At 49.6% G+C, this 24,480-nt stretch overlaps 1 protein-coding gene across 1 annotated transcript; it reads right to left on the bottom strand.

Annotated features, from left to right (window-relative positions):
* Positions 1-17,847: 17,847 nt before the first annotated feature.
* Positions 17,848-23,387, bottom strand: SOX9 (SRY-box transcription factor 9). The gene is made up of 3 exons (XM_045087978.1): positions 22,568-23,387; positions 21,326-21,579; positions 17,848-20,741 (listed from the first exon to the last, which is right to left on the bottom strand). Exons 1-3 carry the CDS (start codon positions 22,996-22,998, stop codon positions 19,894-19,896), a joined length of 1,533 nt encoding a protein of 510 aa, XP_044943913.1. The 5' UTR covers positions 22,999-23,387; the 3' UTR covers positions 17,848-19,893.
* Positions 23,388-24,480: the final 1,093 nt, after the last annotated feature.

Raw genomic sequence — 24,480 nt, 5'->3', positions numbered from 1 at the left:
GCCTATATTACACTGGGGTAGAGCTTCCTCCTCATGGCCAATTCTATTTCCCATTTGGACTTCTTCCTGTCTCTCTAGTTTCAAAGAGATCCTAGTTCTGAGACTCAAGGAACCTTTCTAAGCGTTTCTTAATGTAAAGGAGTTTGGACATGAACTTGAATGGCCATTGAGCTGATTTTCCAGCTGACAGGAGATGGTTAATTGTATGCTGTCCATAGGAGTCTTAAAAATCTGTCTGGCCAAGTTAATAGCTGCTTGAAATTTATGACTTGAGACCACTGTGTGGGGATAAGGAACTCAGAGCCCCAGCAACTCAGGGTAACAATCCCTTAGGTAGAAAATAGAGCCCAGTGGGCAGATCACACAGCCCTATAAATGGAGATGATCAAAAGTAAACATGGCCCAGGTTTAGCATCTCTGGGGGCATTGTGTTCTTTCCTACTGGGAAAGCATCTGTTTGTTCAAACCACACGCGGTCAGTTGAGAGTTAGGCTAAGATGCCAAGGTTATAGGATGGTGTGCTTTTATGCTGTAGCAAGGGGAACTCTGCACCACTCTCAGGAATCAGTCCCCTGCGATGGTGTTTTGTTCTCACAACAGAAAGGTAAGCAGGAATGTATTGTACATGGATGAACGGGATGAGTTTTCTCCTGTGAATTCTGAATCCAAGTGCGTATCGACGGTTGTAGAAGGAAGACACCCTGTCTACCTCGGGGAGACTGTGGAACTCAGAGTTCACATAGGGTATCTTGTTGAGGGATGCGTTCTGGTATAATCTTTGGGGGCGAGGACAGGCAGGAGTGGTGTGAGATGTAGCCTCACTGCCCAGAAGCTTGGAGTCCCAGTGAGGTTCCAGTCAGCGGTTTCCTGCTGTCAGGTCCTTAACCCACCTGATCCTTGGGGTCTTGGTGGTTCTTCTCACGGCCACCTCCTTCCTGAGTACCTGGAAAATGGGGCACATGGGTCCTGCCTCGGGGCGTCACCGGGACGCTGCACGAGACAGGTGCTCAGTACAAGCTGCCAAGTAGGAGTCCAGGAAATCATCTTGCCTTAGTTCTCATTCTTTCATTTTCAGGGCACCAGGTGAACGGCCCGGCACGCGTGCGTGGTCATCAGAGGCTTCCGCTGGGAGCTAGAGTGTGTGGTTCTTCTATTCCTTCTCTCTGCCTGTCTGCAACACGGTCACGCGTATTTCTACGCATCTGCAAATGTTCACCACTTGCATGACATTTTCCTAGGTGAAAAGAAAAGCTTCCATGCCCTAGTAGTGAAAACTGAGGGGGCTCTTCTTGGGAGCCCCAGCACAGCGAAGCAGCTAAGGGGAAACCACCTCACGCAGTGTGAGTAGTGATGATTTGCTCCCACGGAGCAGATAAGAAAAGGCAGTGGCTTGGAGCATAGTTTTCAAGGCTTCCCCAGCTCACGGGCTCAGCCAGTTTTACTCCTTCCTTCCCCAACCATGCATACAATCTAGTTCATTCCATGGAGCCCCCTTCCCCCGAGAATGGACCTTCACCCGCAGCAAGCACAGCTGACCAGATGTCTCTGCTCTAGGGTCCCCAGTGCCTCCCCCGTGCAGGAGCCAGGCCTCCCCCCAGGAAACTCCCGGTCAAGGGCTGGGCACAAAATGGGAAGGTCCTTGCTGGTTTCTCCCTCGGAGCAGGGAGGAGAGTCCAAGGGGTCTCCTCATGGCTCTTGTGGCTTCCCTTGGAATCCTCTCCGGAGGTACTTGATTCCTTCCCTGAGGAGCAGGAGAGCAGCTGCTGGCTGGCCTGGCAGTGAGGTGTGCTTTTCTCTAGGAGAGGGACTACATTCTGCTTCTTGGATGAGAGAGGTAGACTAGGTGTTATTTAGAAAATTTTTTTTTGAAGATTTTATTTATTCATTTGACAGAGATCACAAGTAAGCAGAGAGACAGGCAGACAGGCAGAGAGAGAGAGAGAGAGAGAGAGAGAGAGAGGAGGAAGCAGGCTCCCTGCCGAGCAGAGAGCCTGATGCAGGGCTCGATCCCAGGATCCTGGGATCATGACCTGAGCTGAAGGCAGAGTCTTTAACCCACTAAGCCACCCAGGTGCCCCGAAATTCTTTTTTTTTTTTTTTTTAAAGATTTTATTTATTTATTTGAGAGAGAGAGAGAGAGAAGACAGCAAGGGGAATGAGAGAGGGAAAGCAGGCTTCCCGCCGAGCAAGGAGCCGGATGTGGGGCTCGATTCCAGGACCCCGGGATCATGACCTGAGCTGGAGGCAGATGCATAACAACAGAGCCACCCAGGCCCACCAGTTGTTTAGAAATTCTTGAGCTCAGATTCCGGCATCAAGATAGAGTGGGTTCAGATTCTTCCTCAGCCACTCTCAGGCTGGGACCCGACCCCGCGGAGATGAACATGGGTGCTCATCTGAGAACTCACTCACCTCCCTGCCGGGGCTATGCAAGCATCAGGGCAAAATGCCCCCGTCCGGGGCGGGGGGGGGGGAGGTGGTGGCGGGGTTTGTAGAGCATCTACACTCAGCAGGTGCTCTGGTGCGATACATTCTGATAGTTTGTAATTTTTTTTTGCTCTTCCTCATTCATTTGTATGAATGTCTATATTTTGTCCATATAAGTTAATAGTTTGAGATGTGTGATGAGTTGAGCCGTTAAAAGAAGCAAGTATACATTTTTAACTACGAAACCTAAGGAGTTGGGTGTTTGTACCAGGATTGTTGCCGTCTGAAATATTGATGCGTACTTACTGCCCATTTCAAAGATTTTTTATTTATTGATTTGACAGACAGAGATCTCAAGGAGGGGGAGAGGCAGGCAGAGAGAGAGGAAGGGAAGCAGACTCCCTGCTGAGCAGAGAGCCGGATGCAGGGCTCGATTCCAGGACCCTGAGATCATGACCTGAGCCAAAGGCAGAGGCTTTAACCCACTGAGCCACCCCGGCGCCCCTTACTGCCCATGTTGTATACAGATCTGGATACATTCACCTCTACATGTAAATACGGCTTTGGGTCTGTGCTCGGATGGAGGAGGAGCACAGAAGTGGGCCACTAGGAGGCCACGCCGTTAAGAAGATCGAAGTTCGGGGAGGCCTGGGTGGCTCAGTCGGTTAAGTGTCTGCCTTCTGCTCAGGTAGTGATCGCGGAGTCCTGGGATGGAGCCCCTCGTCAAGCTCTCTGCTCAGCAGGGTGTCAGCTTCTCCCTTTCCCTCGCCTGCCATTCCCTCTGCTTGTGCTCGCTTGCTCTCTCTCTCTCTGTGTCAAACAAATAAATAAAAGAAAAAAGATCACAGCTCAGAAATAGGACACATACACAGTAGCAGTGATGCAGGTTAAATTGTACAGGAAAGACACGTTTTCAGAACATATATTTGTTTCATTTTTTGAAGACACACGTCTTGTCTTTTAATCAGTGGCATCTTAGGTGTGATCAAATACAACAGTCCCTTCAAGACGCTTTGCTGTTTGGGGGGAAAGAAAGGTCTTTTACCTTGGGTGGGAGTGTGAAGCCGGGAAGGCTCAGGAAGGTCTACGCTGTTGAGATGGGTGGAACCGGGTGGAAGGAGGTCATGAGCCGAACAGAAACCAGCAAGGGAAGCGGCAAGAGCTTGAGGCTGGGGAAAACGCTAGGGCAATGGAAAGAGGTAACCAAGGGGACGGAGGTGAGGAAGGCAAGGGACAGGGACAGGCTCGGGAGTTTCTGAATTTTATCATGCAACTAGGAGAGGGCCAGGGAAACTGTTGGTAGGAGTGGTGAGACCGTTGTGGTGAGTAATGAGGTCTGTGCTCGGGATTATGGTTTCATAGACACACAGATGGGAGTCAGAGCGCTAGGTGACCTGGAAGGCTAGTAGGACAGCATGGTGTGGAGAAGTGGCGAAGAGAGACGGAAGCCCGTCTCTTGGTCCCACACAATGTGCCATGTATGATCTCATGTGCTCTTTGAAATGACCCTGGAAGTTATTGGGAAAAACCAGTGAGTCGACTCCGTCTTCTCTCTCCAGGCTCACTTCCTCCCTCTGGTCCTACGGCTCAGCCCGACCTTGCCCCAAGCCCAGCCCGCACAATTATGTCTTGTGCGAGATGCGTGGGCAGACGTTGCCCATTGTGGTAGCTTGGCTTCTCAGTGTTTTCATGCGTCCCACAGCTTCTCCTCTCCTCCACCTGGAAGTTCTTCACACTTGACACTGGTGAGACCCAAGGCCCGAGTGAGCACGCCCCAGTGGAAAACCAGAACAGAGCTACAAAGCTCTGTACAGACCCCAAAGCTCTGGAGTGAAGACCGTGCCTTTCAGGAGGTTTTTGAGATGGAAGTTATTATTAAGCAGGAAACAAACAGTGTCCTATTGGCATCCAGGCCCAAAGCCGGGGCTACCCAGACTTCAGGTTTCAGATATGATTTCAGTGATTGGGGAAGCAAGTGCCAGTAGAGGGACAAAGAAATATTTGGGCAGAGACAGAGATCATGAAGAAATAATTAAGAAATACCACTCATTCTTCCATCTATAAGGAGCTTTATTAAAATCTTTCCTCTCACTCTCCTTTCCTTCACTCCTGTCCTTCCTGTCACAGAGATTTCAGGGATCACTAGGTGCCAGCTACTCTGTGATGAGCGGAATGCTGTATTCATTGCTAAGAGCTACAGGTGATGCCTGGAAAAAAGAGGAAGGCACAACTCTGGTTCTCCAGAAGCTTGAAAGCAATTGCTCTAAATGAGACAAACCCCTATAAAACAGTGGGGGAAGCATTGACAAAGTAAAGCACAGGTACATATCTGGGACTTAGGAAGGTAGTGAGGGAACATGCACGGCCAAGATCAGCTCAGCCGAGGCTCGCTCATTCACGGTCTTTGGAGGAGATGATTTAAGTCTTCAGAATTCTAGTAAGGCGAGGAAGTAGCAGTATGCTCCAGCCCAAGAACTGTGGGAACAGAGACCCACAGCAACGGTTCTCAACCAGAGCAACTTTGTTTCCCCAGCGGACATTTGGGAATATCTAGAGGCGATTATACATGGTCACAGCTGGAACCGGATGCCACCCACCACGGGGGAGTGGCTAAAAGACAGGGAGGCTGCCAACCTGCCTACCGTGCGCCAGAGAGCCCAGCAAGGTGATGCCCAAAGTACAGAGGTTGAGAATCGCTGCCCTCCAAGGACGAGGGGCCCAGCAATGGGATGGGGTGTGGGACAGATTACCCAGAAAGACAAATGGGGAAGGATTCATGGGGGTGGCGGAGGGCGGGGGGGGGGGGGGAACCTGAGGTTGAAAAAGAACCTAGAGTCTGGCTTGCTTGGCTCAGGGTGGTCCTTAGGGTCTAGTGTTGTAGCTTCTTGGACAATCCAGAGACCCAAGAACGGTGCTCTAGAAAACTCTGATGACAGCAGAAGGAAGAAGACACTTGTACCAATATCTACTAGGGCTGCACCAGCTTTTCCTGGATGGTGGCTGTGGAGGGACCCGCTGGCGAGAAAGAACCAACAGGACGTGCAGACCTACTGGTGCCCCCGAAGGAAGCAGAGGGTGGTCCTGAAGTCTAGAACTTAAATATGACAGTGTCCCCCAAGGCCTAGCATCATCCTTGGGCCCTTGGCGGGGGGAGTGGGGCTTTGGCTGGCTTTCATAGTGTTGTTCTCTTTAGAAAGGACAATATTTTGTTCCATCCGATGAGGAAGTTACTCTTTTAATTTGTTTCTAACTCGTCCTAAGCCCGATGGGATCGCTTCTCTTAGGCTTTCTGGACGAGAGAGTGAATCTACACCACGAGGCCTGTTTTGTTTTGTTTTTTAAGTAGGAGAGTTTAAGTAAAAACAAAAAACAAAACCATGTTCTCCTCGGGAGGAAACCTGCTGCTTTGACGAGGTTTCGCTCCCATAGCTGCTGCCCTTGTCACCATTTATTCTTCCTTCCCAGCTGTCTGAGAGGGCCCCCTCCTCTCTCCTCACACGGCCTCTCACTGCAGGTCCCTGGGGTGCGGATGGGTGGGTGGGGTTCACTTCTGGTTCCTGCCCCTCGCTGTCCCGAGAGCAGCCTGTGGTGGCCTGGTGTGGGGTGTGCTCGCGCGCACAGGCATGTGTGAGCTTTGCTTCTGGGAACAGGGAAAAGGGCAAGAGAGAAACAGATGGGCCCCCTGAGTTTCTCCTTGGCCTGAAAAATGAAAGGCGGAGAAAATCGTAATAAAACACGGAAACAGCTGTGGCAAGACATCAGCAGCTTGCGGGGTGGGTCCCTGACTGGGGGTGGGTTTCAGTCTGTCCAGAGCCTTCTCCCAGGCAGGGCGGGCATCCCCGAGAAGGGTGTCCTCGGCGGAGATGGGGTCCCTGCCCCCTCCACCCTCTCCACTCTCAGAGTCACAGTGCAGGACGGAGACCGAATTATCTGCTACAGATCAGAGGGACGAATCCGCAAGCAGACCTCCTCGTTGTTGCTGGGGTCTGTTCTTTCTTTCAATCTCGCATACATTCCAGAGAAATCTGGTTACGTCAGCTTTGCGTAAACCTGGTTTTTGTCAGGCGCTCGGCACATCAAGTCACCCAGCAGGTTAAGACCCCGAACCGTTTCTGTCCACGACGGCCCGGTACGTTACAGCGAATGAGCAGGAAGGACAAGACCGAATCATTGGCTCCCTTTCAAAAGCCATTGGACTCTTCCTCCGGGGGGACTTTTGGGCTGGGGAGCTCTGAGAAATCACGTGTGAAGAATGTGGCCGCTCGGAGAAAGAGGGTAGATGTCACATCAGAAAAGACAAGAGATTCTGGGAAAGGGAGGACTTGGCCAGCCCATCCCCACTGCCCGCCATCAATAATCGAATGGTAAGGACAGCTTCAGTGAAACCACTAGACTTGTAAGCAAGTATAACCTGGCCAGGCGGGGCCATTGAGATGCTAATCAAATGGAAGGGGCGGGGCAAGAATCTACAAATCAGGCTATGGTTATTTCTTTCTAGGTAATCAGTTTATTTATTTATGAAATAATCTTTTCTTTTTCTTTTGGGGTTTAAGAGCAAGACATGTTCAGATGATGAATTTTAGAGACTAAGGCACACCTGACTATAAGCTCTTTATTCACTTAACTCCCTGGACTACATTTAATCCAGAAACATAACTCCATAATTTATTAAAATTACTTGTTAATGCCGGTCTCTCCTTACGAGGTGTGGGGTCTCTCTGTGCCACCAGCTTCCAGCGTGGAGCCTGTCAGGTGGTCGACGAGCATGAAACATTTGTTGTCTCAATGATTATGACCTCTTGAGCATTGCGGTGGAATAGACCAGAGCAAGACAGTCCTTTCTACACTCTATGCCCATGAGGGTTATTTTGATTAATAGCGGTGGGTGTTGGCCTCTCCCTGGACAGCTGAATTTCATTTGCCCTCATGTCTATTGATCGGTGACTGGTCATGGCTGGTCTCTGATACTCTCTTGGCTCAAGTTACTTTCCTGCCATCTTAATTTTGCTGTCCGGCATGAGTGCAGGCTTAGCTTTCGGTAGTTAACCACTTACATTATGGCTGGGTCGAAATGACCAGATAACACAGATGAAAATCAGACGTGCAAGAGCCTGGGTGGGAATAGGGGAATCTGGGAGCGCGGGCATTGGGGAGACTTAAAAATGCCATATCATTTTTTTTTTTTTTTTGAAATCCCAGAAAACAGCTGCAGGTGGAGAATAGGATGGATTTCAAGAATTCTCCATGGAGGCTGGGGTTCAGACAGGGGCCAGCTGGGTGATGAAATCAACGCAGAGGTCAGATGTGTGTGCTCATGTTCAGTGAGGGCTTCAGAAATTTCAGGGACTTTCAAAATTGGCTCTGGAGAGAGGTGGTTCTGTTTGGCTGGGAGATGGGACAAAGGCATGACCAGTCTGGGATTTAGGGGCCTCAGGCATAGAGGGAAATGAAGCTCCAGACTCCTTCCTCCGTCTCTGCTTTGGGGGCCCTAGAAGAAGCATTCCCTTTTCTAGCCCCCCAAACTTACAGAGATGAGACACCCAGAAGAAGAGCAGATCTTACTCTTTCTAGAGGCTTAAAGCCATAAAGTGCAAAAGCCCCACAAATATGATCTTTCTACAACGTCCTTTAGCTGTACAGATGTGGGTCCCCACAAGTGCGAGAATTTAGGGTAACTTGAAGAAGCATGACCTAGAAGTTCAGATGTTTACTTGGACTTTAACATTCCCTTCCATTATCCTGACTTCCTCTGTCTCCCAAGCTGCCCATAATGGAGCTGCGTGTCTCCTATTAGAGAGTCCTAGATTCCCAGCCTTATTTGTCTGCAGCTAGACACAGAGGGCCAGTACGATCAGTCACCCGCACTGCCCACAGTACTTGGCACGCTGTACATGGTTCTAGCTGCATTCATACAGTTCTAAGGAAGCTGCAAAATGAAAAGTCATGGGGTGTCTGGGTGGCTCAGTTGGTTGGGCATAGGATTCCTGATTTTGGCTCAGGTCATGATCTCAGAGTCCTGAGATCTAGCCCCGAGTGGAGCCCTGAGTTTGTTCGTCTCTATGCTCAGGAGCGGGGAGCACTGCTTCTCTTCCTCTCCCTCTGCCCCTCCCCACTTCCTAAAATAAATAAATAAATCTTTAAAAAAACCCTAAGTAAAATGGATATCTTGGATATTCATTTGTTTTTCAAAGGAAGGAAAGAAACATCTGGGTTCTAAATGAGTAAAGTGGGTCATCAGATCTGACATCACATTAATTCTATAATGCAGAAGAAAGTGCAAGAGAATGACAGAGACCATCAAGGAAGAGGGGTCACTGGAAATGCAAAGTAAAAGCACAAAATATCATTTCACGAAAACAGGTCTCAAAATGCAAAAATCTGACAACAAATGTTGTCATTGACATAGAGGAACTGGAAGCCTCTTTCATATGGGAATACATAAGGATTTACGCACCTAGAAAAAATGGTTTGGCAGGTACTTACGAAGTTGAGCATTTATCTGTCCTATGACCCAGCCAAAACATTTCAAGGTATTTGCCCAAGAGAGATTTCTATCAGCCCTATTTGCAGTCATCTCAAACCAGACAAAATCCAAATGTCCATCAGTAGGAAAATGGATGGACTCATTGTTGTACATTTACACAAGGGAGTGCGATTCAGCAAGAGAAGAGTCAACTATTGACACATAAAACATTGATGGACTTCAGAGAAATAGAATAGAATTGTGATGAACCTAAGAAACCAGGTATGGGGCACCTCGGTGGCTCAGTGGTTAAAGCCTCTGCCTTCGGCTCAGGTCATAATCCCAGGGTCTTGGGATTGAGCCCCGAATCGGGGTGGGGGGGTCTCTGCTCAGCAGGGAGTCTGCTTCCCCCGCAGCCTCCCACTCTGCCTGCCTCTCTGCCTACTTGTGATCTGTCAAATAAATAAAAAAAAAAATCTTTTAAAAAAAGGAAAAAAAAAAGAAACGAAATATAAATAAGTATACATTATATAATTCATTTATGTCAAGTTCAAGAAGAAGCAGATCTGATCTGTGGAGATAGAGATCTGACCTGTGGTTGTCCATGGGTGTTGGGGATTGACTGGGGTTGATGGCTACGTTCTCCGGGGGTGATGGCCACGTTCTCTAATTTGGTTGGGGTGGTTGTGGCTCAGATGTATACACTTACCAGAGAGTGCAGAGGTACACCCTTCAGATCCATGCATTTCACTGTATGGAAGGTTTTTTGTTTTCATTCTGTACCTCAGTAAAATAAGGGAGGGTCAGAGACAGAAAAAGAAGAGGAAATCTGTGAAGGATGCTTTCCGGGGAGTTCCCGTGCTCTCCGTGCTCACCCTTGCTTCCTTGGGGGCACACCCTAGTGTTATCCACTCTCTTCAAGTTCGCAAATGGGGCTTTAAAAGATGCTACACACAAAGCTCGGAAATCCCTTCATACAGCCAAGAATCACAGAGCCCCGGTGGCTGACTCACGCGTCTAGGTAAGTCAGGTAGGATGTGAGCAGCGGTGACTTCTCCTGGCTCAGCGATTTCTCCCCACTCACCCTGTGTGGTTCCCTGGACCGGAGAGCAAGCAGGGGCGCTTCGTGGTTCCTGTCTCACAGAGCCATCTGCGGGGGCGAGACCTCACAGAAAGAGGCTGCAGGTAGGTGTTCAGAGGATGCTGAGTGGGATAGGAGTTGAAAACCACCAGTCTGAGTAAGAAGATACGCGCCTGAATCAAGACAGTCACACAAAGGAGACATCCTGAAGGTGGCCCAGGGGAAAATGTCAGCTCTGATCAAGTGCCTGCCCCACCAGGGATGCCAGCTTTGACCACCTGCCGGGACCCGACATGGGGCGCCGTCCCCATAAATGTTTCTTTCTCTTTCCTCCCCTGTTTATCCCATCTCCTGGGACTCTGTCGGGCAGACAGGGAACAGCAGCTAGCCCGTGGGAGGGGGGCAGAGAAGGGGAGGACCACGCTTTCCCTAAGTATGGTTCTCCATCCTGAAGCAATCATGAGGTGAGGAAGGAAGAAGATAAATTTTTTTAAAAAAGATTTTATTTGTTTATTTGACAGACAGAGATCACAAGTAGGCAGAGAGGCAGACAGAGAGAGAGAGGAGGAAGCAGGCTCCCTGCTGAGCAGAGAGCCTAATGTGGGGCTTGATGCCAGGACCCTTGGACCATGACCTGAGCCGAAGGCAGAGGCTTTAACCCACTGAGCTACCCAGGCGCCCCAGAAGATAAAATTTTAAATCAATTTAGGTATTTCCTGGAATGGGGCATTTCAATGACTGAAAGGGGACCTTGAAAAGTGTTTATTATTTTGTAACTATATCACTGAAGGACTTTGTATTTTCTGAGAATGTTGGGACAGATCATGGCCTCTTTTCCCTCAGCCCCAATCCCACCCCCCTTGATGACTCAGGGCCAAGGGAAGACCCCAGCTCCGAATAAAGCCTACAGAGACAGTAAAAGAGTTGCATTTTGGTCACATCCCACATGCTATGCTTGCTTCGTATTGGAGGTTACACACGTATTCAATGCCCGCTGGGCATGCACCTGTGTTTGGCCATGTGTTCAATGGCACCTCCTCTCACCAGGTCCCCAAAGAGAGAAGGTAGGGCTCATGCTCGGCCCCACTTTCTCGGTCTACATCCCACCCGTTCTCAAACCCCGCTTCTACCTCTCGAGTCTCCTCACAGCCATCCTCCGTGCCGTAGCCTTACCTCAGGTTTTCACGTCCTCCGCAGTGGACTAGACAAGAGATTCCAAGAGGAAACAATCCCTGTTTCTGGATTAAAACAGTGACATCAAAAGTCTGGCTTGGAGGGAGCTGAGTGCAGGGGGAGGGGAGGGGATGTCCTCTTATTAGCACACAATGGCTCTTGTCGTTATCCTGCTTAAAATCTTCCTAAAATTCTCTGTGGTTCTACCCCTGCTTCTGTCTCAACTAATTCTCCGCCACTTTACCTTCTCACGTCTGACCCTGGTTGCACCCAACCAAGCCGTGGTGGCCCCGAAGCATGAACCTGTTTTGAGTCCCCTCATTCCTACTCTGTCCCTTCTCTGTGCCTGAAATATCTTCCTGCAGCTAGCCCCCTTCCCCTCCCTCCAGAAGGCTCTCTCTGCCTTGCATCTTCTGTATTTTTCCTGTGTTCCGTGTACACCTTAAGCTCAACCCTCGACACTATTGTTGGTTTAATTACTTTTCTTCCATCCTTTTTCTCGCGAGCTCCTTATCTTATTAGTTTTGGAGTCCCTAGCTCCTAGCTGAATGTTCATCACGTGTTCACTTCATTGATCATTTAATTACAGAAGAATTGGTGACTTTTTTGCTTCTTAACCCCTAATACTCAATTCCCACTTGAGGATCTGGGGGAATAAAAGCAGCTTACTCTACCAACAAACGCATCAATAAGCTGAGCTCCTATTATGCATCAAACACTTTTCTGGATACCAGAGGTAAGTTGGGAATAAGACAAAGTTCAGGGGCACCTGGCTGGTTCCATCAGTAGAGCAGGCAACTCTGGATCTCAGGGTTGTGAGTTCAAGCCCCGTGTTGGGTATGGAGATCACTTAAAAATAAAAATCTTTTTTTTTTTTTTAAAAAAGCCCACACACCAAGTTCAAAGCCTTAGTCAAAGGTGATGGACACAAATGGCAAAGATGCTTTCAGAAAGTGATGGTGTTACCAGGGTAGAGAGGATAATGGGAGAGTGACTGGAGTGACAGCATGTGGACCATTCGATCTAGGGTAGCCAGGTCCCGTGGAGAAGATGACATTTGAGCTGAGATCTGAAAGATGGAAAGGGAAAAATGGGGATGAGGAAAGGGTGCTTCAAGCCAAGGAATGAGCAGGTGCAAAGGCCATTAAGTGGCAAAGAGCTTGACAGATTTGTGAATGGAGGGCTGAGGGGTGGGGTCACAGAGAATAAGGAGAGTCATGGCAAGAGACCAGGTCACAGAAATGGGCAAGGGCTAGAGTGTGTAGGGAGAGAGTGAGTAAAGGATCAGCTGGTAAATATTTTAGGCTTTGTAGATCCTGATCTCTATTCCAATGGCTCAATAGTGCCGTCATAACAAGAAAGCAGCATACATGATCTATAAGCTAATGAATGTGCCTGTGTTCCAATAAAGCTTTATTGGCAACAATAGGTGAGGACTGGAGTTGGTCTGTGGGCTATAGCTGCAAACCCCTGGGGGATCCTCTGGTAGAGATTTTTGGATTGTATTCTAAGTGAATAGGAAGGCATTGCAAGGTATTGAGCAGGAGGTGGGGTGGGGGTGGGGTCTTTGGTCAGATTTTTTCCCTAAAGAGATTCCCTATAAAATGATTTACAACACAAGGGTTTATTCTTTTTTTTCCCATTATAAACTCTATTTCAAATTTTCTTTTGAAAACTGAAGATTCAGTAGGTGGGAGCACGTAGTGGTTTGGGGAGGAGTCAGTGGTAGTTGTCTGAGGCTTTTTATTAGTTACAGGACCTTAGGTTAATTGTTTAATCTCTCTGAACCTCAGTTGCCTCCTTAATAAAAATGTAATAATAACGCCTATCTCTATGGGTTATCAAGTGGATCAAATGAGATCATATATATATGAAACATCTGTCACGGTGCCTGGAAAAGTGAGGGGCCAATGATGTAAAACCCTTTTCCTCGTTCTCCTTCCATGGAGCCTGTATATATCACAGTCCAGTCAAGACAGAGATGAATGTAAAGCTTGGTAATTAAGTTCAAAACTCAGTTGTACAATTATGGAATAGGTGAGAAATATCTCACTATCACATAACTGGGTACTGTGGCCACCATAACAATGAATACAGTTTTAATTTAAATTAATAAAATTATGAATTGATTACAAAAATATCTGATTACAAAAAGGATGAATCAACTCATCTTTCGTACTAGTCAAACCCTACTTGGGGTCTTGGAATTAATTGGGGGCATGTTAGTAAGCTAAATACATTCACAGAAGAATGACAAAGTAGGGAAGAGTTGGGGACCAAGTCATGTGTAAAATGTATTGGAAATGTTTAGCATGTGGGAAAATAACAAACAAACAAACAAATCCTGAAAACTGTGTAACTAGTTGAAGAGCTATGTTTGAAAGAAAGACAAGTCTCCCACCATGTTGGTGTAGAGCCAGGTCACCTTGGACTGTTGGTAGAGACTGTAGAGATAAGACTTTTGCACAGTTAAAGCTCGCCTGGACAGGCACCTGGGTAGCTCCGTTGATTGGGCTGCTGACTCTTGATTTTGGCTCAGGTCATTATCTCAGGGTCATGGGATCAAGGCTTGCATCAGGTTCTGTGCTCAGTGGGAAGTCTGCTTGAGATTCTCTCTCTCCCTCTGCCCCTTCCCCCATGCTATCGCTCTCTCTCTCTCTTAAAGGAAGGAAGGAAGGAAGGTAGGTAGATCTCCAGGACAGGGAAAGTGAGTTCTCAATCAATGGAAGCATTCTAGAAGAGACTGAAGAGTGTTCAATGGCTGAGATATTGCATAAAAAATTTTTTCAATGAGAACACAACCAGACTAAAACACCTCCCATTTCTGATTCCATAAACCTGTGGGGTCCATTGAGCAAGCCTCTAGAGATCAAGAGACCCTCTTATATTTCAGGGACTGGGGCCTCTGGAAAAAAAGAGAATTAATTGTGTGATACACGAATGTGTGGTTCGTGGAGAGGTCGAGAGACTAAGAGTGTTATTGTAGGGGGCCAGGAAGGAACGACTAAGGTAAAAACGGGGGGGGGGGTCACTTTTAGGTAAATTGGGTCAGAGTAAATTCACATGACTGAAAAATGGGTGGAGATTAGGAGAGAAAGAGGACGGAAAGTTTTCACTAAGTTCATTGCCAGATCCATCAACCACCCAGTCTGTCTGCATCCAAGGCTAGACTGCCATCTTCTTTTGCCTGGATGGTGAGCCTCCCAACTGGCCCTAATCGGTTGTATTTTTTTCCATCACATGTGAACAAGAAAATACCCAAGTACAATTGGTTTCTGCATGCCTTGCTTTACTACTGTAAATTGTAAGCCCCCGGAGGGCAGGGGCCGCATCTGTCCTTGTCCACTGCTGAGTCCTGCCCCACAGGAGATGTATTGCAAAGGTTTGTGGGGACAATGAGGAACAGAAATCATCCTCAAGTGGCATATGATGACATGATATCATGGTAATTGGATTAAATTCAGTATAAAATTTTGAAATTTCCAGGGATGTGTCTAGCTGCAGCTTTGAAGTAATGTACATATTGCCTTGAATTTTGCCTGGTTATTTGGAATAGATCCGAACCTGACATTGCCAGCCCTACATCGTATTTGGTCTGAAATAATTCTTCAGGTATACAGAGTCAAAGAGGTCTGGTCTGTGAATGACGGCAAAGGGATAACCCAGCAAACCTTTGTCGGCTCGAAGAGTCCACGGAACAAGCTAAGAAAATGCAGAAAAGAGGTGATGTCAGATAGGAAAAAAATAGAAATGAGTCAGAAGTAAAGGAACGAGGAAGGACAGGTAATTAGCAGTCTTGCGTGGTTTACTTCGTTTAACCTGTACGATGCCCGTGAAATAATCTCATTTGAGAAATGAAAATCACCTGCATCTCAGAGGGCTAAGATAACGGTTTAAGGTCTCGTGCTCGAGTGTCATGGCAGGGATTCCCAGCGATGTGTCCTCTGACTCTGACACTGACCCTGAGTCCGCGTTGCTGTCCCATAAGCAGACCATGTGCCAGGCACGGGTGGGAATAGAAATAAAATGATCTACCTTGTATGCACTGATGTCGTGGTTTTGCCAGCCAACAGTTCCAGTCTTGGGCAGACCCAGGTTTTGTGGGGTCAGGATCTTGTATAGTTCTGTGGCAGGGGGCGCCCTTTTGGAAAAAAAGGATATATATTTTTATTTTTATAGATTGTATTTATTTATTTGAGAGAGAGAGAGAGGAAGAGAGCACAAGAGGGGGGAGGGAGGAGGAGGAGGGAGAAGCGGTCTCCCCGTTGAGCAGGGAGCCTGATGCAGGGCTCCATCTCAGGACTCTGGGATCATGATCTGAGCCAAAGGCAGATGCTTAACCAACTGAGCTACTCAGGCGCCCAATATATGTGTTTTTAAAATATTAGATTTAAATACAGGGCCTTCCAAGGAGTCTGGGCAAGTGACCAGGACAGAGGCTCTCACTTCATTGAGCATCTGTGGTGAATCTCTCTCTGCTATAATGCTAGTTCATCAATTAAGTTAATTTGCAAAGTGTCTCAGCAGGGCCTCAGAAAAGTTCAGTGTAGAAATCAGGGAAAAGAAAGGGTAGGCTGGAGTTCAGGGGGGAAATTCAAACACACAGCTCAAGATAACCCGTAAGCACCATTTCCACAATAGCCCGAAGGATGGATTCGAAGTGAGGTTTTTATTCCCTTATGTTTGTTCCCCTCCCCTTTTTTAAAGCCTTTTTTGGAGATAGTTTTTTTTTTTTTTAATCATAAAAAATTTATTTATTTATTTATTTTAAATAAACAGGTTTTATTTTGAATACAAATAAACAAAATAACCGTGGATCGAATTATGAGCTTTTTGGTTCAGGAGGACTCTTTCCTAGGTTTTGAATAAACGTCTTGTTGTCAGGGTGATAAGCTCTGCGTTTCTAGATTTAGAATAAAAATTCCTCTAAAATATTTTGTAATCTGGTGGTGCTGGGCTTTGCCTCGATCTGGAGCACGCGGGTTGGTGGGACTCAGAGGAATTCTCTGGGCTCCATTGTCCCTTGTGTTTTCCTGTGTATCAGAACCAGCCTGTGAACACCCGTTTACTGTTTACCTCTTATGACGGTGCAGTAGGAGTCCTTTGTGGACCAGAAGATTCGGACGCAGTCCATTGCCAGACTGCTTCTTGCTAAAAACCGCTCTACTAGCAAGGATGTTATAAGAGGAGAGATTATAAATGTTTTTAACAAAAGGGGAAACCAAGGCATAGGAAAGTAAGCCACTTGCCCTCCCTGATTAAACCCAAACGGAGCCTTGTGGCTCTTGAAGGTCTGTGGAAGGTCATACGCGGAGGAAAATAGCACATTTCTAGGAGAAGAGAAAACAATCTTGCGAACATTATGGATTTGGTAGGGGAAGCGGTGGTCGGGACTGGGTGGTACGTGTTGGGTTTAACAGATAAGGGGATTTGGGGGAATGAGCGTGGATATAAATTGGTGAACACCACAGATGCTTTAAAAAGGACTTTGAGAGTGTTGGCAGGGGGAAAAACAATAGAGATTTTATAAGAATGGAGGCTAGACTCTGAGCTTAAGCCAACAGGCACGGTGGCACAAGCCAGCAACAGAACCTGACATCTGGGGGTGGGGGTGGGCAGGGGGAGATGTGCGCAGCGCCTCGCAGATCCCAGGCCTTCAGTCGCTGTTGAAGGAATTTGCAAAGGAGACCGAGCACTAATGTTGTCTCGATTTGATAACTACCATTTTCCTGGTTGCCATGATCCCGGTGTGGGACCCAAGCCAGGAATCCAGAAAAGCCAAAACAGACAATGTGGCGTAATACCGGAGAGTCTGGATACCGGTGAGGACGGTCAGGGACAGGGGCCCTGAAGTCAAACCAGCCTGAGATGACAAGAGACTTGACTCCTTTAGAGACACTTCCCCAATCAGCCAGGGTGTCTGTGGGGGTTGGGGGGGGTTGGCTCTGTGTGGGGGTGGGAGGGAAGGAGTGATTTCATCTGTTTAATGAAAAATGACCTGGACGTTTCTCTGATCCTGGAAACTCCCATGTCACCCAGGCCAAGAAAAACAGGATTAGGTCTTATTACTTCTACCAGGGCTTTGCAACTTCTCAGAATGAGTTAACTGGGAGGAAAGAGCAAAATAAGGTAATCGCCTTCCATTGTCCCTGCAGATAGACCGGGGAGGCTCTGAATCACATATAATGGGTTAATAAAACAGGCTTCCCTCTGGTCCTCTTTGAAAACTTCTCTTTTGGCTTCTTCTGCCTTCTAAATGGACACCCCTTGTTGGTATGTGACCATGAAAATATAGAAAGTTTGCTCAATTGAATTGAGACAGGCAAGTCACCCCTCTGGCATTCTGTCTACAGACAAGCTACTGATTTCAGGTCTAATATTCCGCTCTGAGTTTCAGAGGGAAATAGCTTTTGCCCTGAAGCATGAGGCTGTTAATATCACAACAAACATTTTGCCCAAGAGGGGAACCACGGACAGGGAATGGTCTAGGTGACCTAATAGGGGGACGCTTTCCAAGACTTTTCCACGTAGATTTTGGGGACGCAGTCTTTTCATCACTGCCAATTTTGGGATAGTCAAAAGTGCAACATCAACCCTGAGACCATCACAGTGATCGGTGTGTAACAATCTCTTTTGTGCCTCAATTCTTCCAATCATCCTTTGAAGGGGAGAATGGGGTGAGTAAGTCAGTCCACAGGGCCGCTTTCCTTTTAATGCAATGTATATTTATTGTAAACAATAATATACAAAAAAAAAAAAAGAAAAAAAAAGGAAAAGATGAGTTTCACAGAGGGAACAAAAGGTTTGGGGGAGGGAAACAAACAAAACACGAACACAAACCAAACCTTACCTAAGGACAAAATATGATTTAAATGCCAGGTTTCTTAAGTTACAGAAATATTTTTTTTTAAAGATCTGCTTTTATACAGAAATTGAAAGATGCCATATTATAAGAGTGCTTTAAGATTTTATTCTACTGATTTCTAAAACTGTTAATATATCTTTTTTTAAATTAAAAAAAAAAAAAAGTTTGCTGTCTTTTTTAAAAAGCAATCCTCGAACTCTCCAGCCACAGAAGGAATTAAGAATTCAGGTCTCTTGTTGGGCTTCTCCCCTCCAATCTTTCCTTCTTGTCTCCAAGAGAACATGCAGGGGACTATCCATGACACATGCCAGCCTTGTTTTGTGTCAACACACACACACACACACACACACACACACACAATTTAGGCAGCCCAAAGATCTGTGGCAGAAAAACACTGAAAAAGACTCAGTGATACACTACATTTGCAACCTCTCATTTATACAAAAAGAAAAACAAGTTTCCAGTTTGTTTTCAACAAAACAACAAAGAAAAAAAAAAAGGACAGACAAAAAGGCATGTATATTACACAAATCTAGGACAAGAAATCCAAAGAAACTTGCTTTTAATAATAATAAAAAAGATTAAAGAGATAAATAAAAAAAAACTGGTTACAGTTAAGAACATAATTTAACAGATGACCATACCCTTTGAGGAAGGCTCCAACAACCTATTTTAAGGAAGGTAAAATTTCAAAAAATTTTTTAAAAAGAGAAAGATTTTTTTTTTAATGAAAACCTCTCCTTACAAAATAAATAATTTTAGCACGTGGAATGTCTTGAAGGTTCACTGCTGGTGTTGGGAGAGGCACAGGTGAAGGCATAAGGGAGAAGGCTCTAGCATCTGTGTCCCACATGGGGCTCGAGCAGGCAACCAGGGGGCAGTGTGCTGGGGCACTTACTGGCTGCTGAAACATTCCCAGAACAGATTTCATCTCCTTTGCTTGGTTTTCACTTCTTTAAGATTGCAGCAAACAAGCAAATGAGGAAGGAAATGCACTAACACAGAGTACAAGTATTTTCCAGCAGCACGGTTTTAAGGCTCAAGGTATTTTCTCTTGTTTAAAAAATATATATATGATAAAGCTTACCAAATGCTTCTCTAGACTATGGTTTACTTCCCTATTGGCAAAATAAGGCCTTTATTTTTCTTTCTAAGGCAGCTCCTCCTTGAATCAGAAAGCCTGAGGAATTAAGCAAAGCTAACCCCCAAAACTGATCACATAACACAAATTCGTGTTTTTTTTTTATGTTAATACAACAACACACACACTTTTTTTTTTGTTTTTTGTTTTTTGTTTTTTTGTTTTTTTTTTGTAAGAGAAAGCTCATCTGTACAAAAATATTCTGGTTGCAGGAAAAGCTAGCGCACACTGTTCAACTAAGTAGTTTAGCTGTTGGAAAAATAAGAGCATTTAATTTCTTTATCTAAAAATATGTATAAATCCCCTCAAAATGGTAATGAATCATACACAGTACATACTAAAAATATTTAAAATAGAGAATATTCCTCACAGAGGACTTTTTTCTTTAATTACTGCTAAAAAATAATTACAAAGTCCAAACAGGCAGAGAGACTGAGCAAACTGGTGATACGACTATTCTCCATGATCCTCCATGCTTGCTTCCAAGACCGTTTTCAAGTTCGGGTCCTCCGGGATTCCGCCGGGTCCATCTGGCCACGAGGGTGGCCTGGCCACTTGCTTTGCAACAAGGTGGGAACGCGTTCGGATAGCTGATGTTTCCGTCTGGGAATCTGGGTACGAGTTGCCTTTAGCTTAAATGTCTTTAAAGAATAGGGGGAAAAAAAAATCGTCCCAAGGAAATTGTGGCGGGTTCTTGCTTGCTTCGGTGCTTTTTTCCTAAAGGATCATCACACGCGGCCTCCTCAAGGTCTGGTGAGCTGTGTGTAGACCGGCTGTTCCCAGTGCTGGGGGCTGTGGGTCTGCGGGATGGAGGGGACCCCCGAGGTGTCGGCGATGGGGGTGTACATGGGCCGCTGCGCGGGGTTCATGTAGGTGAAGGTCGAGTAGAGGCCGGAGCCCTGGCCCGCCGCGTGGCTGTAGTAGGAGCCGGAGTTCTGGTGGTCTGTGTAGTCGTACTGCGAGCGGGTGATGGGCGGGTAGGAGGGGCTGTAGTGCGGGAGGTTGAAGGGGCTGTAGGCGATCTGCTGCGGCGAGTGCTGCTGCTGCTCGCTGTAGTGGCTGGGACTCAGCTGCTCCGTCTTGATGTGCGTTCGCTGCGACTGGCCCGGCTCGCTGCTCAGCGGGGTCAGCGTGTGCGCCGGCTGCGGCGGCGGGGGCGCCGGCTGCGGGGGCGGGGGCGCCGGCTGCGGGGGCGCGGGCGGGGCCTGCGGGGCCTGCGGGGGCTGCTGCGGCGGAGGCGGCGGCGGTGGCGGCGCCTGCTGCTTGGACATCCACACGTGGCCCGCGCCCGCCGGGGTCGCCGCCGTGCTGCTGATGCCGTAGCTGCCCGTGTAGGTGACCTGGCCGTGCGTGGCCGGCACCCCCGGGTGGCCATTGGGCGGCAGGTACTGGTCGAACTCGTTGACGTCGAAGGTCTCGATGTTGGAGATGACGTCGCTGCTCAGCTCTCCGATGTCCACGTCGCGGAAGTCGATGGGGGGCTGTCGGCCCCCCTCTGGCAGGGGGCGCCCCTCGCGCTTCAGGTCAGCCTTGCCCGGCTGCACGTCGGTTTTGGGGGTGGTGGGCGGCGTCGGCGGGCCCTGGGATTGCCCTGCGGGCGATCAAAGAGAAGAAGCCCAGTCGAGTCAACAGGGGCCGTGCAAGGGCTCTAATCTTAGGACCCCTCCTTGGATCCTCCCTCCGAGCTGAAGTGTCAGAAGGACCCGCAACCGCGCGGGAGGCGCGCAGCACCCGAGATAAGTCGCCAAATGATTAACCCGCCAGTACACATTCGGCGATCTCCTTTTATGGGGGGCAGGGAGGGTCTGAGGCCCGGAGGGTCGGGAGGACCGGATTGCTACTTGTGGAAGAGCCCGGTGTGTGCTTTTGGGGTGGTGGAGCGAGAGAAGGAGGAAGAAGTTCTGTAAAGCTGTAAAGGCATTTTACCTCGCAATAAAAATTAATCTGCTAGGATGTAGAGACTGAGGTGTGTGTGTGTGTGTGTGTGTGTGTGTGTGTAGGGACTTCACGGGGGTCCTAGGCTGAGAGGGGGGTAAGATTAGGCTCTAGGGGTAGTTTTTCCCTCTCCCGGGAGCGCAAAGTCCCTAAGAGGAGCCTACTCGGTGGAGACCTGGGGGTGTGCAGTGGGGCCCCTGGGAGGCCCAGTCTGGCTGGGCCTGTGGGGGGGGGACTCACCGGAGTGCTCCCCGGGGGAGTGCACCTCGCTCATGCCGGAGGAGGAGTGGGGCGAGTCCGCCTGCAGCGCCTTGAAGATGGCGTTGGGGGAGATGTGCGTCTGCTCCGTGGCCTCCTCGGCCTCCGCCTGGCCGTTCTTCACCGACTTCCTCCGCCGCGGCTGGTACTTGTAATCCGGGTGGTCCTTCTTGTGCTGCACGCGCAGCCGCTCCGCCTCCTCCACGAAGGGCCGCTTCTCGCTCTCGTTCAGCAGTCTGGGGGCGGGGGAGGGGGCGCAGGGAGAAACAGAGGGGGTTCTGTGAGACGGGCCGAGCTGTCAGGTCGGCGGGAGGGGGAGGTGACCCCGACCGCTCGGCTTCTGCGCACACAACCCCTTCCTCCCTCCTCCCTGCTTTCCAGCCCCTGCCGCAACTCCTAACTTTTAAGTTAAAAAAGAAAGAAAGAAGAAAAGAAAAAGCAAGAAAAGAAAAAAAGAGAAGAAAAGGAGAAGAAAAAAAAAAAAGGAAAAATAAATCTCGGTTCTTTTAGTCGGACCTGAGCCGTCACTCCCCGCCCCGCCCTCGCTCCTTCTATTTTGGAAAACCCTGGAGATGAAAATAGCTCTCCGCTGCTAGGGATCTAAGTGCTTCTGCTACTGTAGCTAAAACGCCCCCCGCCCCCAACATCCTTAAAAGCTTTCCAAAAATCACTTAATCGTCAAGGAGCTCCTCCTGCCACTCCCCCCCCCCCCGCCGCGTTCACCTATTTCCAGCAGTAGCCAGCCCCCCCCATTCCTGCTTGGAGTCTTCTCTGGCCTTGAAGTCCCCCCCCCCATCCCATCTCCCTGGTTTGTAGGGCTACATGAGAGAGCGCAGTTGGAGCGAAAGAGGGACAAACTTCACTTCTCACCCAACCCCCAACTTGGGATCGAACTTCACAGCGACGGGAGATAGGGCTGGCAGCCCCCTCCCACAGTCTTCTCCCACCCTCTGGCTCTCTCTGTCCCCTTCCCCTCCGCACCCCCCGCCTCCCTCCCTTCCCCCCCTGAGAGCAATCCAAGAACTTTGTCAAACTCTGAGCCAAGTTACACTTCGTCCTCCCCCCGCCCCCAACCTGCCCCCCCAGCCCCCCCCCCCCGCCGCCGCAGCCCGCGGGCTCCGGGACCGGCAACTCCCTCCTGCTGGGAGGCGGGGCGCGAGAGTGTCCCGGCCAGCGCCCCCCACCCCCGCCGCCGCGGAGCCCACCCTGCCGCGCCGGCCCTACCTCCAGAGCTTGCCCAGCGTCTTGCTGAGCTCGGCGTTGTGCAGGTGCGGGTACTGGTCGGCGAGCTTCCTGCGCGCCGCCTGCGCCCACACCATGAAGGCGTTCATGGGCCGCTTGACGTGCGGCTTGTTCTTGCTCGAGCCGTTGACGCGCACCGGCATGGGCACCAGCGTCCAGTCGTAGCCCTTGAGCACCTGGCTGACCGCCTCGCGGATGCACACGGGGAACTTGTCCTCCTCGCTCTCCTTCTTCAGGTCCGGCTCGCCCTTAGGGAACGTGTTCTCCTGGGGCCGCGTGTTCTCGGTGTCCGAGCCGGAGCCCGAAGGGCAGGGCGAGCCCGCCGAGTCCTCGGACATGGTGGGGCTGGGGGCGCCGGACAGGCCCTTCTCCTGCTCGTCGGTCATCTTCATGAAGGGGTCCAGGAGATTCATACGCGGGCCCGGGGCAGGGGGCGGGTGGCCGGGAAAGGCGAGAAGCCGCGGCGGCTCGGGGACTCGAGGCGCGGGCTCCTCTCCCCTCGGCTGCCCGGACGCGGAGCGAGCGGCTCCCGGGGAGCCTGGCGCGTCACCCGGCTGCGGCAGCGAGCACTTGGGAAGGCGCGCGGTGGCCAGCCCGCAGCTGCCCGCTCCAAGTGGGGGAAGGCGAATTGGAGAGGAGGAGGAGGAGGGGAAGAAAGAGAGCAAAAGCGGGGCGCTTGCACCCCTTCTCTTCTCCTCCTGCAAAGAAAAGTTCCTGGAGTGAAACTGGCAAGTCGCGGCGCCACTGAAGTTTCCAGTGAGTTTCAAGCTCCGCTCTCAGCTCTCGGACTCCCAGCCGCGGGGCTCTTTAATAACTACTGCTCCTCACCTTAGAGACGGCCAGCCAATCAGAGCGCGGCATTTCAGGGGTTGGCAGGCAGCTGATTGGACTGGACTTTTCGGGGAGGAGGATTGTGGCACTGGGCTTGGGTGACGAGAGGGGAGGGGAGGAGCGGGGAGGGGAGCGCTGCCTCTGGTCTGGCGTGTGCGGGGGGGGGGGGGCGGGTGTGCAGCGGGGAAGGCGGGGGACCTGGGACGTCCAAGTGTGTAAGTTTGCCGTACTCTCGTCATGTCAGAAGTTTGGTGCCGTCTCCGCACGAATTTTGCGTGCGTGTGTGTGTTTGTGTGTGTGTGCGTGCGCGCGCGCGCGTGTGTCTAGACTAGGATCTTCCCCAAGCATTTCTTTTCACTGCTTTCTGCGCGGTCCCGGAGACTTAGCTGGAGTTCGGAGCGTTCGAAAAGCAGTCGCTCTTTACCGGGTAGCCCAGTTTATGCTCCCGGAGCCTGCCTCCTCCGAAAGTGCTTAGAAATGGTCTTTTGAAGCAAAGGTTTTGGTGACTCAACGTCCGCTGTTCCTCTGTAATAATCCATATAAATAGATTAACATGCTCTGGTTCGCCGGGGCTGGTGCGGCTGGTCGGGATTCTGCTGCGCTCTTGCAAGGGGAATCAATGAAGACCAAAGATAAGTCCCCGCGGAGGCTGGCGGCGGCGGCGCGGTAGCCCCGCGCTTGCGGGAGCCGCCCCGCGCCACGGCGACCTTGAACTCTGAAAAGTCCTTCTCCAGCCCCCGGAGCCCCCAGCCCGCGGCCCTGCTTAGTGACAGGCAATTGCTTCTGCTTTTCACCTCCTGGCCGAATCCAAACGTCAGGAGGGTTGCCACTGGAAAGGGCTTGCAAACTGCTCTGGCTTGGCGAGATCGAACTTTGCGAATGTGGCCGTCCAGGGCCGGGAGGCTGAGGCCGGTCACTTGGTTTGTAAAAGGCCAGACATATGGGCACCACCGCAGACAAAACACTCCACTTTGGCGGAGTCGTGCAGCTCGCCTGTTTCGCCCTCCTTTACAAAACACCTGGAGGGGTGACGCTCGCGTCTCCCGACTGCAGTCGGGTCCTTC

Source organism: Mustela putorius, unplaced genomic scaffold, assembly GCF_011764305.1.
Source record: "Mustela putorius furo isolate JIRA1106 unplaced genomic scaffold, ASM1176430v1.1 tig00001999_pilon_pilon_pilon, whole genome shotgun sequence".
NCBI classification, from domain to species: Eukaryota; Metazoa; Chordata; class Mammalia; order Carnivora; family Mustelidae; genus Mustela; species Mustela putorius.
Note: the sequence above shows the minus strand (reverse complement) of the source record. Positions and strands in the feature narration are given on the sequence as shown.

Bases quoted from the DNA above. Each gene is read 5' to 3' on its own strand.
- SOX9 (XM_045087978.1), bottom strand. From the start codon at position 22,998: ATGAATCTCCTGGACCCCTTCATGAAGATGACCGACGAGCAGGAGAAG. The intron at 21,580-22,567 runs GTAGGGCCGGCG...CCCCGCCCCCAG, and splicing joins ACGCTGGGCAAGCTCTGGAG to ACTGCTGAACGAGAGCGAGA. The intron at 20,742-21,325 runs GTGAGTCCCCCC...GATCGCCCGCAG, and splicing joins CTCCCCCGGGGAGCACTCCG to GGCAATCCCAGGGCCCGCCG.